The sequence below is a fragment of the Cyprinus carpio genome, chromosome A1 (assembly GCF_018340385.1).
Source record: "Cyprinus carpio isolate SPL01 chromosome A1, ASM1834038v1, whole genome shotgun sequence".
In the NCBI taxonomy this organism is placed as follows: domain Eukaryota; kingdom Metazoa; phylum Chordata; class Actinopteri; order Cypriniformes; family Cyprinidae; genus Cyprinus; species Cyprinus carpio.
This window is the reverse complement of record NC_056572.1, coordinates 1815366-1833531: the sequence shown is the minus strand read 5'-3', so window position 1 is coordinate 1833531 and position 18166 is coordinate 1815366. Positions and strand designations below refer to the sequence as shown.

The 18166-nt window shown below is 34.6% G+C and overlaps 1 protein-coding gene across 4 annotated transcripts in view; it reads right to left on the bottom strand.

Annotated features, from left to right (window-relative positions):
- Nucleotides 1–506: 506 nt before the first annotated feature.
- Nucleotides 507–18166, bottom strand: part of si:dkey-92j12.5 (multiple PDZ domain protein) — a 37684-nt gene continuing 20024 nt past the window's right edge. For 2 of the 4 annotated variants that reach the window (XM_042714821.1, XM_042714895.1), the window contains exons 20-42: nt 15771–15969; nt 14805–14936; nt 14476–14733; nt 14230–14407; nt 12621–12719; nt 12430–12495; nt 12284–12343; nt 10949–11123; nt 9021–9229; nt 8165–8256; nt 7734–7779; nt 7386–7463; nt 6938–7291; nt 5787–5870; nt 5310–5533; nt 5053–5200; nt 4801–4872; nt 3799–3847; nt 3672–3715; nt 3468–3578; nt 2284–2388; nt 2094–2188; nt 507–970 (exon numbers count right to left, since the gene is read on the bottom strand). In XM_042714821.1, the coding sequence (XP_042570755.1) occupies nt 907–970; nt 2094–2188; nt 2284–2388; nt 3468–3578; nt 3672–3715; nt 3799–3847; nt 4801–4872; nt 5053–5200; nt 5310–5533; nt 5787–5870; nt 6938–7291; nt 7386–7463; nt 7734–7779; nt 8165–8256; nt 9021–9229; nt 10949–11123; nt 12284–12343; nt 12430–12495; nt 12621–12719; nt 14230–14407; nt 14476–14733; nt 14805–14936; nt 15771–15969 (2942 nt within the window). In that variant the 3' untranslated portion in view covers nt 507–906. The remainder of the gene's footprint in view (nt 971–2093; nt 2189–2283; nt 2389–3467; nt 3579–3671; nt 3716–3798; nt 3848–4800; nt 4873–5052; nt 5201–5309; nt 5534–5786; nt 5871–6937; nt 7292–7385; nt 7464–7733; nt 7780–8164; nt 8257–9020; nt 9230–10948; nt 11124–12283; nt 12344–12429; nt 12496–12620; nt 12720–14229; nt 14408–14475; nt 14734–14804; nt 14937–15770; nt 15970–18166) is intronic. The other 2 variants (XR_006153527.1, XM_042714922.1) reach the window with 2 other exon arrangements.

The following is an 18166-nucleotide window of genomic DNA, read 5'->3' as shown; positions in this document are numbered from 1 at the left end:
TCACAACATCTACACACATAATACCTAATATAGATATAACTGGGTTAATATTCCTATATATTAGTCTTGCTTTTTTGCATGATTTATGACAACCTAAATGTGTAACTGAACCACACTTATAAATAATTATGCATAATTTGTGCTCTCAGTAGTAGCTAATATACAGTATATAAATATTTATTGAAGAGGAAAGTGGTGTCAAGTTAGATTTAAATGAATACATTAATATTAATAATTAACATTTTAATAACTTGAAATCATCCTGCAGTCCCTTTGGTTGAGAACCACTGGTTTAGCACTAGTCTCTATTGGCGTCTCCCACTTTTACACATTTCTTTCAGTTATTTGAACAATTAGAAAAGAGTACAATCTGGGAGTTTTTCTGTTTTGGTTAAATCCAGCTTGTAGAATCTCCATCTGTGTCTGCCGATCTGCTCCTGGAGGTCTGTGCAGACCATCTGGACAGGACAGTGACATTATCAGCATGTCGGTAGTGTTTTTGAGAGTACTTGTAGAGTAACCGTCCCGCTGGTTTGTCTGAGGAGCTCGACGGCTTCAGAATGAGTGACACCCTCCAGACTCTGTCCGTTTACTTTCAGCAGCTGATCCCCGCGACGCAGACGTCTGTCCTCCACCGCGGCTCCCTGTGGAAACATATACGCTTCACGTTCAAATACACAAACAGCGTTGCTTTCTCAGTCAGATGAATGCATGTCAGGAGGTGGAGTGTGTGCATGTTTCATGCAAACTGAACGTGTGTTTGGACATGAATTGATCTCTGTGGCGCACTGCAGTCAAGAGAGTTACTCAACTCACAGTTTTTAGCTTCAGTGTCTTTCTTGTGTACCTTGGGAAATATGCTCTTGACATAGATTGGTAAGTCACCATGAGAGCTGCCAAATCCTCCTACAATACTGAAGCCAAGCCCAGCAGAGCCGCGTTCAAGAGTGATAGTCTGGAACTGAGGAGACTTAAACACACACAAGACAAATGGAATTAACCCTTTTTTTCTCCCTAGAGACACCCTATATTGGCAAACAGGGCAACGATTAATCTCTTAATACAGTTAGAATAATGAAAAAAGCATGCATAACACTTCTATTGAATAAGGAGTCTGCGTGGTCTGGAGGAGAATCCTTTATCAGAGCTCTAGTGTGTAGAATTCTGCTGACTCCACAAATACACGCAAGCAGACATTTCAGTAAAAATGTGCAATTTTTATATATTTCACAGATTCATTGAAAGCAGCGTTGTATGGAAGCCTGTTTACAACACTGAATAAAAAATAAAAAGGTGATTATTATTATCTCACAATTTTGACTTTTTCTCGCAATTGCAAGTTTACATTTCGCAGTTCTTACTTTTTTTTCAGAATTGTGAGATAAACTCATAACTGCGAGTTATAAAGTCAGAACTGCGTGATATGAAGTTATATAATATATTTATATAAAGTGATATAAAGCAATTGTGTGTTATAAAGTCATATAAAGATATAAACTTAATTCTGACTTTATATCTTTTGCGAGTTATAAAGTCAGAATTGTGAGATATAAACTTGCAATTGTAAGAAAATAAAGTATTTTAATCCAAATAATTGCAAATTAATAATAACAAAATTGAAATATAAATCAAGAACATTATCTTCACAAGAACTAAAAAAAAAATTAAAGCATAAATCAGGACCTGTATTTTCTCCCGAGCTTCATAAATTTTACTGCATTTAATAGAAAGCAGAAAATGAAAGCAAACTAAGAGACTGTTGGCAATGAAATAAACTTGGAGTTCTATACATGTAATTATTGGGTGAATAAAGGTCATTTGGGATTTTGCTTGCACTTCTAACTTTTATTTCTGTGATGCGCAGCTGAATTTTCATCAGGATCATTACGCCAGTCTTCAGTGTCACATGATCTTCAGAAATCATTCTCATATTCTGATTTGCTGCTCAAGAAACATTTCTGATTTTTATGTTGAAAAACAATACAAAAATAATATTACCTTTTTTTCATGAGATTTTTCATGGGAATCTTCTTCAGCACAGTTTGACAGTTTTTATGCATTATAATGAAATGATAAATATTCATTCTGAGTACCTCTGGTGGTTGTGGGTAGTGTGTCCTCCAGGTGAGGAGTGAATTAAAGATGCCTGATCTTTTCTAGCTCCATCTGCACAGCCACTTGGCATCACCTTTAATCAAACACACAGAGTGTGACATTCATGGAAAGACTGTGTGGAATGACTGAACACTAGAAATGATTTGATTCGTGTCTGAAGACACACACCTGCAGTGTGACGGCTCCGCTGCTGTTTCTCAGGAGAGCACTTGCCTCAGTAACTGAGAGACGTTCTGTTGATGTACCGTTAATGCTGATGACCCTGGCACCCAGCTGAAAATACAATTCAGAGGTGATTATTTTTGAGGGTGGCGGGAAGCTATTCTCATGAGTGGTGTGTTTGGTGTCCTGTGACATTTACATTTTTGCAGTAGGAACTATTAGATATGTTAGATAAACTAGTATCTAAAATAAAATGAATCTAGCAGGTTTTAAACACATAAAATCACTGTATCCACTCTGCCATCTTGACCAAATATGAAATGTAAAATCATTAAATTTCATAAATTCAAAAGATAATTCCACAATCACTTACAGTTCATTGCCATAAAAAATATTTTAAGCAAATAAATAAAAAAAAGTTTTCTCAATTTTTACACAAATTTTAGTGTTCCTTGAATTCATCCAGCTCAACCATTCAACTCTGTTACCCAAATCATTGTACAAAAAAAAAATCCAAATACATGTATGCATTTTAATTTATTGGTAATATAGTTCTATAAATAACTATATAGCTTTTACTGACTGATTTTTCCATTAAGGCTAAATAAACGGAAAATGTGTATACACACACACACACACACACACACACACACACACACACACACACACACAAACACTACTGTTCAAAGTTTTGGCATCAGTTACATTTTTTACATTTTACAGTCTCTTAGTGAACTCTCTCAAGTGTGAGTGTGTTTAAAAAAAAAAGCAAAAATACAGTAAAAACCATAATATTGTGACATTTTACAATTTAAAACAGCTGTTTTCTATTGTAATATATTTTAAAATGTAACTTTTTCAGGATTCTTTCACGCATAGAAAAATCAAAAGAACAACATTTATTTTAAAAAGAGAAAAATCTCTTTTTTAACATTATAAATGTCTTTACTGTTACTTTTGTATCCATGCAGGATTAAAGTATGAATTTCTTTTAAAAATCAACAACATTCTGAATGATAGTGTACATATAGTTTTATAGAGGCTTACAGTGATTATGTATTTATTAAATGTTTGCCTTTATTAGGACAGGCTATCGGCTCCAACATCAACATTTTCTAAACATAATGAAAAAGGGGAAAAGGCTTTCAGATCCTGTATTATATGAAGTGATGAGCATTCTCTCTGTGTACCTGCAGAAGTCCCGCACACGCTGCAGGTGTGGTCGGGTCCAGGTTGGAGATATAAACTATTCCATCTCCCCGTGTGCCTCTCAATCTCAGCTCCACAGACTCACACTCATACTGGGACAGAATCACACCAACCGTACAGTTACTAGTGGATCATACAGTTACTGCGGAAACATGCTTTGAAAGTGCTTGTAGAACCAAACCCACCTTCTGAACGGTGACAGTTCTGATGTCCACGTTCCCATCCACAGCTGTGCAAAAAGATGAAAGCATTGACTCACTGATGAATAGAACTGAATAGTAAATAACTGTGTGATGTGACAGACACTCTTACGATCATATGCGCTGAAAGAGGCGAGAAGAGGGACGTCCGGCTCGTCCACCTGCCACAACACAGACTCTCAAACACTGTTAGATCTGAGATGGTTGTGTTATGTTTGTGTGCTTTAAATATACTGTATATGTGGTGTGCACAGTGTGTCAAGAGTTTTATAATTCACTAACGTTCAGAAGTTTGGAGTCTGATTTCTTTTCATCAAAATTTCATATTCTGAAATATTACAATTTAAAATAACTGTTGAAATATATTCTGCACTGTAATTTATTTCTGTGATCAAAGCTGTATTTTCAGCATCATTACTCCAGTCTTCAGTGTCACATGATCCTCAGAAATCATTCTAATATGATGATTTGCCACTCAAGAAACATTTCTGATTATTATCAATGTTAAAAACAGTTGTGCTGCTTTTATTTTTGTGGAAACTGTGATGTTTTCAGGATTCTATAAATAGAAACATTTATTCGAAAGAAATCTTGTATAACATTATAAATGTCTTCACTGTCAATTTTGATCAATTTAATGCATACATGATGAATAAAAGCATCACTTTCTATAAAAAAAATCTTACCCCATACGTTTGAACAGTAGGGTATCTAATATATTGTATAAAATATAAACCTCACAATTTTTAAAGATGGAAATCGATTTAGTTTTTTTTTACTATTATTCACAATTATAATCATGCTACTTTCCCATGTGCAATGCATTCTAACTTCACAAAGTTTTAACATCACAAATTGTCAATTTATTAAGTTGTTCAGGTTTTTTTTTTATTTTTTGAGAAGGTTGTTTTAATTGCCAATCATTCTGTTTTAATTGGTCTTCCATTTTTTTCTTTTCTTAATGCTCTGTAACTAAAGATAGGTTCAGAGCGTATTTTGAACCCTTTATAAAAAATAAAAAAAAAATTTAATTGAATTATAACACATGCATATTTATTGTTTTGTATCACAAAGTTCAAAAGGTACTGCATGACAGGAATGATTCAGCCTTTACCTGATCTCCATATGAGTAGTGTGATGAAGCTTTAAAACGAGCCACCTCCAACAGCACAGACCCACTACAGCTCTACAACACACACACACACACACACACACACACACACACACACACACACACACACACACACACACACACACACACACACACACACACACACACGAGGTGAGGAGCACAATTAGCCCTATTATGATTATGAAGGAAATGCATTAATTACTGTATTCCTGAGTGAAGTGTATTTGCATGCACCTGCAGAAGCGCGCTTGCATAGTCCTGTGATGCAGCTCGCATGTCCTCTCCATTCACAGACAAAATCTGGTCGCCTAGCAACAGTCTTCCATCCAAGTCTGCAGCCCCTCCCCTTTTTATCTCAGACACAAAGATTCCAGTGTCATTTCTGAAAGACATGCATACAATTACGAATTCAGATGAATCATAAAACAGCTGAATCTATGTATTATTCATGCAGTTCTGTAATGTAATTATATTCCTTGAGAACAACCCACCTTTTACCCACAATGCTAAGCCCCAGTCCCTGTCCTGTTTTGAGGTTCAGTTCCACACCGAAGAGGTCCCACATGTCCTCGGGTGTGTGGTTCTGGAGGATGTGTGTGGAGTGGTTTTCTGTCCCAAGGTCTCTGTAGATGCACAATCGCACACGCTGCGGACTCAAGCGCAGCACGCTCAAGGCCTCCTCATGAGTGGCCATTCTCAGATCAATGCCGTTCACCTGGAGGAGATAACAATAATTACACTTAAGAGCTATTCAACGAACCTTGGATAGAACAAGTAGATTCAATATCTCCCCAGTTCAGTTTAATCTGTGCATAAATACTGTATGTGCACTGTACCCTGTTGATGTCAGTCTACATTAATGATTGTATTTGATTATGCATACCTTGGGTCAATAGAAGTTCTTAGTGAAGAGATCAATCAATAAACTAAACTATACAACTTCACTGGTGAATGCTACACTTCTGTACCTCTAGTATATGATCTCCAGCCAACAGCCGACCGTCTCTGTGTGCCGCACCATCCTTATTCACTTCATGAATCACTATTACGCCCTGACAAAGAAAGAAAGAAAGAAATTATATTATCAGCATTCAAGTGAAAAGTTGCATTGAAAGCAGTCATTCTTTAACGACTCAAGCTGGCATTAACCTAAAAATAGTGCAGGATCTTTAATAACGTTTCTTTTTAGCTGTTTGAAAATCTAAAATCTTTGTTTATTTCCACATAAAAAAATCCCCAGGGAAAGAAAGAATATTGTTTGAACTCTCATTTTGATTTCTGGTGATTGCAACATGTTACTTCAAAATATATATTTAATTTAAAGGAATATGTTATAAGCTTTATCAAGCGCTCTCTCCGACCTTCTGTCAAATACCACATAAAAAAGTAATTTAGACTCATCCCTCAGTTCAAAAAGAGCAAAAACAGGAGGGTTTAGACGACTTTACAGATCAAATAATAAGCATTTCTGTCGTAAATAATTCAAAGTAAGAAAATAATAATAAAATACAAACTTTATATTTCTGGTTTAAAACCCTTCTGTAGACATACCCCATTCACTTCCACTGTAAATGAGTTTTGTTTTCTGTTTAAGAGATGAGTTACTTCTTGCACTAGTTGACATGAAATATTTCTTTAAAGGGATAGTTCACTCAAAAAATAAAATTTAAAATGAAATTTTAATCTGTTCTCCGCTCAGAAATATTATATAGCTTCTGATTTCTCAAGAGCTACTTTCACAGTGAATTCCTATCTCTCAAACACTAAAGCAATGCAAAAGCTCATGGGTTCAATTCCCAGGCAATGCATGAACTGAAAAAATGGATTCCTTCAATGCAATGTAAGCTGCTTTGGATAAAATATTCTGCAATTTTTTTTATATCACAATTGCACTGTAAAGAAAGAACAGCGTGAACATTCTGCTAAACTTCTCCTTGTGTGTTCCACGCAAGAAAGAAAATCAAGTTTGGAGAGAAATGAGGCTGAATAAATGATGTGATATTTTCATTTTTGGAAAATGGATAACATTGCTGTAGTATTTGATATTCAGGTTTGCATTCAAGTTGCTGTTGCGACACCATTAAGTCTAATATACTTGGTTTCCTTTACAATTTCTCACCAGCACTGTGTTGCAGCCTCCTACTATGCTGAGACCGAGCCCCGCGGTGCCCTTGCAGATATCGATGGTATTTATACAGCCAGCTATGATTGGACTCGTTAGGGGGTCAGAGCTCAAAGAACACTGGGCCAAGTACGAAGTGCTGTGAGGCCCCGAGCGAGAGCTCTGATTGGCTGCGGGATCAGCTGATGAAACGGCAGATGACGGAGGCGTACGGTGGCCGGGAGACATGTGACTGGCAGGATGACAGGAGGGCTTGTGATTGGATGTGGCATTGACTGGAGCAGGAAGACCAATGTTGAGGCTCTCTGAGGAACGAGACTTCAGTTTATCCTCTCTGCTGATCCTTCCATCCTATCGACAAACAGAAACACGAGAACAAAGAGAATGAAGCAGGCAGATGTTGTTTTGTCATGTTTTTGCCGAACATTTGATTTGACTGTTTTACCTGCAATAATACTGAATGTTGACCTTCTCTGATCATGTTGATATGAATGGCTGGAGATATAACAGGACAGTTGTCCATCTAAACAGATGAAAGTGTTATTAGATGACGCAAAAGATCCAGTAATGCAGACATGTGGTAAATAAAGATAAATGCATATGCAAAATAAAATAAAGAATATGCAAAAATCAATGAACTTGTCAGAAATATGCAGCAAATATATTGTAATGAACTTCTTTTTTTTTTTGGACAATGATTTAATTTGTTAATCAAGCATAGCTCCATAATTATTGTCTTTTTTCTGTTTTAAGAAGTATTTAGTTTATTTAAGTGTGTGTGTGTCTCCATTGCCTCCTTTGCTGGTCCTGCAGTCATCTGTTTCTGTGCAGCTTTATTCCTGATGAGAAAATTACATGTGTGCATCAAAATATGTGACAGATCCACACTACACATACACTACACATAGATACATAGTAGTATACAAAGTCTGAGAAATAACGTATCCTGTATCAGATTAAAAAAATGTAATGAATTGACATTCTTTAATGACACCATGCATTCAAGCTGGCATAGACCTAAAAGTAGTGCTGAATATCTTTCTTTGTTTTAAATATTTCAAAATCCAAAGTCTTTCTTTATTGCTGTTTCAAATTAAAAACAAAAATGCATGGCAGTCTCAGATGTTTGCACTCCACAGTAATAAGCTATGTATATAAAGAGCATATTAAAATGCACGTAGAAGACAGCTTGTGTTAATCTGTGTTCATGTGAACATGTCTCACCTTGTGAGCAGAATCCTGACTTTAGCCGGAGCGTTGTTGATGATTGCTGTTGCATTCTGGTGACTGCGTCCATACAACACTTGTCCATTTATCTGCAAAATGCACACATAAACACACTGAACAATAACCCTTGACCTGTGATAAGACCCATATTTCACTGTGTTTTGCTCTTTTAGTTATACTGGGGAGACTGAGGGCAATTCTAAAAGTTTTACATGCAAATCTACATACCATCTTTTGATATGACATACATTTTTTTATTAAAAAGTAATGCAAAATTTGGTAACACATTATTTTAAGGTGTCCTTGTTACACGTTACATGTACTTACTATTATAATAACAATTAATTATGCATAATTAAAATGCAAGTAACCCTAAGCCAAACCCTAACCCTAACCATAAAGTAAGTACATATAGTTAATTAATATATAACTCAGTACTTAAATGCATAAGTACACTGTAACAAAACACCTTAAAATAAAGTGTAACCCAAATTTCTTTATTTCTTGTTAATAATACTGAATATTTTTGAGTTTTAAATGGGACTTATTCATGAAACTGTCAGATGTGTATTTAATTTGATAATGCATTTAATATATTTGACAATTATTTCACAATGATCATAATTATCTAAAATAAAATTAATCCTTTGCACTAAATATGTATTTATATATTACTAGATATTTATCTAATAAATATATTAAAACAAGTATTTGTTTAAACAATCACAATTCACCAGTCTCTCGTTTTTCATTAGAAACTGAATGAGTCTGCTTTCTAATTATAACATATACAGCATAAAGCCTTGAATAATTTGATTGGCCAAATGAAATGAGTTCAGGAAGTCGTTCTCACCTCCAGTAGTTCATCTCCCACTCTGACCCGACCATCTGCGGCAGCAGCCCCGTCCGGTTTGATCTCTGACACGTACACACTCATCTGACCACGAGCTCCGTCTCTGTTTCCCGACAAACACAATCCCAGTCCAGAGCCGTGAGAGCCACAGTCCAGATCAAACATCTGCAGCTCTCCAGGCAGACTGCCATACCTCTGCTGCATGCGGCCTGCTCACACACACACACACACACACACACACACACACACACACACACACACACACACACACACACACACACACACACACACACACACACACACACACACACATGTAAAATCATCCAGATAAAACAATATTAGTGAACACACTAATAGAGGCACTGACTTGTATTCAGAGCTAATAATATTTTTGATCCCCTAAGCTTACTACAGTTTTGAAAAAATTGCTTACACATTAAAAGTTGAACTTCTGACACACTCAGTTTGCAACTGAAAAGCAAACATTTTGCATTTTGCAAAACACTTGCAAAACATTTTACATTTTGCAAAACATTTTGCAAAACACTAAAGGCAGTTCTCTACATTAGACACATCAATCAAAACATACAGCTCTTGTGTTTAATTTGGGAAACGCTGCCTTATTAACACTTTTTAATGCCATGCTCAGTTACTGACTACGGCCAGTGATTGTGTGTGAAAACATTTATACATCATTTGTTCACTTAGAAAAAAAAAACAGTTTTGAAGAAGAAATTAATTATTTTTACCCCTTTGCATTTTTTTGATAGTGTAAGTACACCTAATTTGACGACTTAGAAACTCAATGCTTAGAGAAACAAATACATTTTTCAACCTTGCATTGCTTTTTACAGTCCTTTGTAAATATATTATGAATATTCATACAAGTCTATTATTCAACATTCTCAGAAAAAAAAAAAAGGTATAAAAGCTGTCACTCTGGTGGTACCTTTTTAAAAGTTACATTTTTATACGTTTAAGGTAGTAATATGTGCACTTTAGATACTAATATGTGACCCTGGAGCACAAAAGCAGTCTTAAGTCTCTGTATAATATTAGCAACAACAAAAAAAAAAACACATTATTCAAAAAAATCAAAGATTTTTCTTTTATGCCAAAAATCATTAGGATATTAAGTAAAGATCAAGTTCCATGAAGATATCTTGTAAATTTCCTTCCATAAATATATCAAAACCTCATTTTTGATTAGTAATATGCATTGCTAAGAACTTAATTTGGACAAATTTAAAAGCAATTTTCTCAATATTTAGATTTTTTTGCACTCTCAGATTCCAGATTTTCAAATAGTTGTATCTCGGCCAAATATTGTCCAATCCTAATAAACCATACATCAATGGAAATATTATTTATTTCGCTTTCATATGAGGAATAAATCTCAATTTTTAAAAATTGAGACTTTAGACTTTTGTACTTTCAGGGTACCAATACCAATACAAAGGTGTACCTATTGAAAAGTGACACCTTTTGTATCTTCTTTTCTGAGACTGTATAGCACTTTATACAATAAGCAGCAGTTGCAAATGTAAATTCTGCTGTAAAGGAGCTCTAATAAGTCATTTTACAGTACAGAAGCCATTAAAATTTAGACAAATTAAAATTCAATAAATTAAAAGTTGCATGCACACTGTATATACGTACATGCACGTGTGAGCTTTTGTAAGAGATGCATAATGTTTTGCATGTCATGTGCGTGTTTTGTGGTTTTGTGTGTAGAGTTGAGAGAAACGGAGCCATATAGTTTCAGAAACTGTGTGTAAGCAGTTTTAAAAAGTTGAATTTGGTATGTTTACTAAGCAGTTTTCCTCACAGGAATGATTCACCGCTCCTCACATTGTTAGTGATTCCAGGTTTGACTGTTTTTAGGAGACATTGGGTCCCCGTTATGTAGGTGCCACACACAAACATACTCCAGTAAGAGTCCTGCTCCTGCTCGCCGTGATGCTGTGAAGCCTCTTCTGGCAGCGGTGGTCTCTCTGGAACCCGCTGCACTCCATCGGTTTCTGTCTCCACTTGTCTTGAGGGCAGTTTCAGGAGTGATGGAGCTACATGTGGAGGCTTCCCCAACTTCCAGTCTTCTGTCCGCTACAACGGCACCAGAAATAGTCGTTATATTATTCAATCAGTTCACTTTCATTGCATTTTTAGCACTCAACAGTGTAGTACAACACAGCTAAAATCTGACAATCCAAAAATACATACTCTTTTTATTAAATACTAACAGAGTAACTTAATTTGTGTAAAGAAACATGGGAAAACAAAGTTTGCTTTCATTAAAATTATTCACTTTTTGTCACCTCATGGATGAAAAAAATGAGTTTTCCTGCTATTTAACAGTATTGAATGTGCAAATTTTAAAAGTATTTTTAAAAAATTTTACTTGCACGTAATATAATATTAATTAAATAAAAGGTCACTTAAGTGTTGAGTACACTTTCACAACTATGTTTCTTAAGTGCACTTTTTTTAAAAAATTAATGTTTTAATGTTTGATGTTATACATTAAAGTACATGTTTTAATAATGTTTTATGAATAGTGTTTAAGAATCTTTCTTCCTGCTTTAAAGAAGTACACTTATTTTGATCTGTTGACTAACATACTGAACCATATGTAATGTACGTATTTATATATATATATATACTGTATATATATGTGTGTGTGTATGTGTGTGTGTGTGTGTGTGTGTGTGTGTGTGTGTGTGTGTGTGTGTGTGTGCATTTGTGTGTGTGTGTTTAATATTTAATACTACATTTAAAGTGAATATACTGTATTTTTAATATACTTATTTGCAACCAGTATCAAGTTTCCTTAGAAATTACATTAACGTATATTATAGCGTATACCATTAATATTTGTCGGTACATTCTGCAGTACACTTTAACCGTATTTCAAAGACAAGAAATTATGAGAAAGAATCTGCTGAAGAAAAGAGTATCTGCCACATCATTATGATCTCATGGAACTATGGTTCGAGGAACTAAACTATACAGTACTTATAGATGTACTTAAGTCATACTTAAGTGGGTCAAAAAGCACTCTACTGCATTTAATATAAATTTAAACTACATTTAATTGCAATTAACATACAAATAAGCGTCATTACATTCAGTATATTATTTCAAAGCATATTATTATCCATAATAAGTACCCTTTTTAAAAGTATCCTAAAGTAGGCTGAATATGTGTGGAGCTCATAAAATGTAATACTGGATTATTATTACTATGCAAACACACACTACATTACCTTAAAGGGGATGGGACTGAAGGGGTAGGTTGGGGAGAGATTATTAGGGATTTCGGGCTCCTAAAGATGAGATAAACTGTTATGTTAGCATTTACATCACCTCAAAGACACTAATTATAAACACAATATCATAAGCAAGAACACACCTGATGATTATGAGAATTAGATTTTGATGCATTGTCTTCTTCAGGGCAGTTGTCAGGAGCTGAAAGCTGGATGTAGAAAGAAAATAAATGTTTTATGTATATTCTAGCACTGAGTATGGGTATTTGTAAAGTGGTTATGTGTGTGTGTGTGTGTGTGTGTGTGTGTGTGTGTGTGTGTATCTGTGCATTACCTGAGGACTCTGCACTAGTAGTTCAACTCTGTCTCCTGCTCTACGGATCGCCTCAACGGCTTCTTCATGAGTAAAATCACTCACATCTACACCTTGAACCTGACAACACACATTAAACATGTAATGTCTGAAGTTCTTTCTCAGAGTCGTTCATTTCTTTCAACACACTTCTGCTTTCAAGTTAACCAGTTTGCCCCAGATTTTCTTTAAACTAATCTTGTTATCTAGTATATTTAGGTCAGAGGAGTGATGCATTAGCTTATTATGACCAGCAGATGGAGATCATCAATGCTCATCAGCACTAACTAGACTCAGCCTCAGGCCTTCTGATGTATATTTTACACAGAAATAGCAAGAGCCCGTTAAATTCAACTATTCCAATCTGACAATCTGTATTTTTTTCTCTCTTTCACATTGCTTCAAACCTCTTTGACTCTCTCTTGTGAAGCACAAAAGGTGTTTTTTTTTTCTTCAATATAATGAAAGTAAATGAGGATTAGGACTGTCAAGTTACAAAATGGCAAATAAATAAATAAAAACAATTAGAAAAAATCTCCTGTGCTACATTATTAGTCTTCTGAAATCATACAACTTTTGTCAACATGAAGTCCACTTTAGCATACTTTTAAAAAGAGAACATATTAAAACAAAATAATATACATTAAAAGAATACTTATGTCCAAACTGAATTAAATGTTTTCATACACTTAATTGCATGATAATTACAATTAAATGAAAATGTTTTGTAGTTTAAATTTATATTAAATGCAATTAGCTGAATTGCAAAATGCATTTTAAAGCACTTAACTATGACTTAAGTACATCTTTATATGTAATTTCGTAATTGCTTCCATTGTCTTTGAAATACAGTTTACTGCCAAGTGTACTGAGAAGCACTGATTGTAGACAAAAATATACTTTAATGTCATTTCTACTGAAACTTGCATGTTAAATATATTTGTAATTACACATTTGTAATGATGAAGTTGCAATTACAATTTAAAGTACATTTAAAATATATTAAAATGTATCGTTATATCAAATAACACACTACAGTTAACATTATAATCAATATCATCACCACAAATGCACACTGAATTATATTTATGTGCACTACTTCTTCACAAGGTTTATCAGCATTCTTCTTTTATGACAGCCCAAGTTCTCATTTACTTTTAAACCATGCATCTAAAAATAATCTAAAAAGTAGTCAGAAGTGAGTAACCTTGATTACGTTACTAACTACAGTTTTCATCATGCAATCTGTAATCACTAACGGACAACAATTTCTAATTAATCTATCCAGCTCTGATTGCAAGCAACTAACTCTAATCATAACCCTACATGTCGTTAATCTATATTACTCAGTATTTAATTGTGTGATCACACACTAACAGGAGATTTTGGAGATTTTCCGATCACAATTATTTTCCGCGAGTGTCTGTACAAATATTGGTGGAGACTGCTGTGTCATTATTTGACCAAGTATTTTCTACTTTTTCCTGTTATTGGAATTTCAGACAGTGTCTAAGTGTGCAGCTGTTGGCTAGAATAAGCAATAAAAAGCACAGCAGACTTTACACCAATAGTCCACAATAAACACACACACCTGAAGAATTCGGTCTCCTTCTTTCAGAGTGCTGTTGCATGCAGCTGTGCTGTCCTCTGCAATGTGTTTTATGAAGATGCCTCGTCTCATTTCTCCATTGCTGAGTCGACTGCCCATGCCACGACCCCCCACCACACTGAAACCAAGACATGTAGCCCCAGCCCTGAATAATGTGACTCTAGGACAAAAAAACACAACCATATCACCATGAGCAATGTCTTAATGTTTTGTAAGTTTATGTGATACCTTCTAGGCTGACTCCATGAGCTACGATCCTTCCCGTGTGTCTCTTCTTCAGCTTTTTCTCTCTCTCGCCTTTGTCCGTTCTCACTCTGCAAGGCCGTTCCTTCATTCTTCACCTTTTTGTCTCTTTCCAGCCTTTCATCGCTCTCTCTGAGTCTTACTTGACTGTGGTTATCTGTTCTTTCATTCTCTTCTTCAGCTTGAGTCTTTCCATTCACTCCTTTAGCGTCCACTGTACTCTGTTGTTCAGAAATGCATTCTCTAACACAAAGCAAACATGTGTTAGAACACCATCAGAAACAAGAACGCAAACAGACAAAAAGATTCCTTACAGAGGTTTGAAAGGCAGGTTCTGTAAGTGCTTGGGCTGGACGGTAGCTCTTCTGTGTGTTTCTATTTCATGTTTTGACTGGCCATAGCTGGCTCTGTGCATGTCCAGGAAGGCAGCAGGTACATACGTCACGCTGGGACAAAAACACACAGGAACAAGCACAAATGGGTTTGACTGAAATTAATTAACTGAAATATGCTAACCTTTCTTTAGCTTTTAATTTTAACAGATGACAGATTTATAAAGAATGTATGTAGTCTAATTAAAAAATGTTAAATAGTTAACTAATGTTTAAAAGTTTGGGGTCAGCAAGATCTCTTTAAAGTCACGAATAATGTGTTAAATTCATCAAAAGTGAGACATAATGTTACAAGAATTCTATTTTTAAATAAATGTTCTTTCAGGAACTTTCTATTAATCAAAAAATCCTGAAAAAAGTATTATTACATACATATTACGTATTTATATATATGTATATGTATATGTATATATATAATATATATATATATATATATATATATATATATATATATATATAAAAACATATATATAATATAATATAAATACAGTAGAACATATTTAGATTACAATATTTTACAATAGTATGTTTTTACTGTATTTTTGATCAAATGAATGCACCGTTTTTTTACTTTTGAAAACATTAAAAAACTTACGACCCCAAACTTTAGTAACAAATAAATCTAAATAATTACTTATAAATAAATATAAACATGAATAAGTTTGTTTATTTGTTCATATATATATCAACAAACGTATTTTATGAAAATAAAAATAACACCACTTGCTTGAAATATTATATTATAAATGTTATTGGAAATGGTTATCCTGTATTTATTTGCATTAAATATAAAAACAATGGAACTAGAAGTCAGTGTTATGTTCCCATTTAGATAAAGCTTGGTTAGTGAGAATGTGTGTGTGTGTGTGCGTGTGTGTGTGTGAACACCTGAGATCAGGTCCGATCAGTGAATGTCTGCGCAGCATAGCTCTGGCTTGTGCATTGGTCAGGTTGGTGGTGGATTCTCCATTGATGGCAACAATTCCATCCCCAACTGCTAGTCTCCCGTCTTTACTGATCGACCCGCCATGAACCACAGAGCGGATTATCATGCCTGAACCATCCCTTAAGGCACTCACTGTCATTCCTATACACACACACACACACACACACACACACACACACACACACACACACACACACACACACACACACACACACACACACACACACACACACACACACACGTCAAGTCACCTTTGAATAATAAATAATGCATGCACATAGTCATCTCAGTGTATGTACTTAAATAGATAAGAACATACAGTATATGCACTTATGTATTTACTCAGGGTATGTACTTATTTTGTCAAAAGTTGTCATGTATTTTTAACCTGATATTTTTACATATTTGCTGTTTATTACTTGGCTTACTGTTTAAATTGTGCTAAAATTCCTATAATAAGGTTCCATTGTCACAAATGACCCCATATAGTGTGAAAAGGTCAACATGAGTTCAATAAACAGTATCTACTTTTCTTGCTTTTTTTGTAGCCACGACTCTAAAGTATGTGTCTGTACAGAAACAGGCTTTCAAAAATAAACCTACTCCGACAAATATGCACTGAATTAAAAAGTGTGACAACTAGCCCCAGGCTCTCCCAACAGTGAATATTTTATATTTTGGAATGTATTTATATTAAGACATTTTTATTTAATAAAGATCATCGTATCTAACAAAAAATGTGTGTATTAAAGTGTGGGTGTGACTAGCTTGACAGTGCAAGTTTAACCACATCAGACATTTCAAAATATGGAATATCATCATTCGCTAACTGTCATACATACTCTTACCGAATCAAACTCTGTTATTCAAAGCTAATTATTTCTAAGTAACAATGAAAGTGTCGGCGTAGCATGTAGAGGGTCTTAAAACCCCTCACTCACCTTCATGGCATATTAAATGTTGGCTTTGACTCGGTGTTGTATTAAAATCACAGCGTGTGCCTTCAAACAATTCATTTTACGAGTATTACATTGAGCTAATGAGCTTCAAACAGTGCCGTTGACTTCATTGTGGGTGTAAAGTGACTGGCTGGCTTTGTACTATTTTCTAGCTGTTAGAAATCAAAATTGCTCTCAATTTTAAAAATGCACCATGCAAGCCTATATTAAATATAATATGCAGCTGATTTATTAACAATTATGAGTCCATGCAATGAGAAAACACATGCAACATGAGACACACGTAAGAGCTAACAAGCGAGGAAACACATCAAACATGGAGACAACACTATGGTCGTAAAGAATTTGAGATTCATTGATTTTGAAGTTTTTATTTTCAATTTGAACATCATGTTTCAGTCAAATTACAGTACAATCATAGTGCGCTAGTTACAGAAGTGCACGTTTGACCATGTGAAGCACAGCACAGGACAGAGATGACACAAAAGACACACAACACATCACGGTTTATAATCTCTATTCCATCATCCAACATAAATAACTGACTGTAATGTTAAAAAATAAATAAATAAGGTGAAATGGGATGCTGGAATTGATTAATTAAACAACACTCATGCAGATCTTTGTGTCAAATTAGACGAAATAACGTCATTGAAATAAATACTTGATCAAAAGGAAAAAAAGAGAGAAAGATCAAGCTTTAATGGCAACCATGACTTCTATATTCTTCACTGAGTCTTATGACTTTGCCAGTGTGATGGTGTAGATGCATAAATACACTACAGGGCTCAACAATTACGATGGCCTGAGGCCAGTGTGACAGCTTCCGGGCAGTCGACGGGACTGTCACTTACCTTTTTGGGTCATGTATTCTGTGATGCATTCAACATAATTCCTGCCAATTTAGCTGAAATGCATCAACAGTGTAAAGCTCTGAAGCTGATATACAGTACATAACGTTTTGTTAAAATGTGGAGTGATCTGTGAAAGTCTTAGACACACCAGTTTGAGGGTGATGACAATTTCAAACAAATCATTGTATGCCATAATTTTTAAGTTTGTTAATGAATTTATAGCTGTCAGTGGAGCTGACATAATGTATAAAATATAATAAATAATTAAAATATTAGATTAATAATTTCACTTGTTTAATGCAAATACAAAACATATTTCTTTCAGACTTTTTTACTATTAAATGTTTCAATTTTTAATATTTGTGAAAAGTCTCTTATACGCTCACCAAGATGCATTTATTTTGGGTAAAAAAATACAGTAAAAACAGTAATATTGTGAAATATAATTACAAATTAAAAGAACTGCTTTCTATGTGAATATATTGTAAAATGTTATTTATTTCTGTGATGTGCAGCTGTATTTTC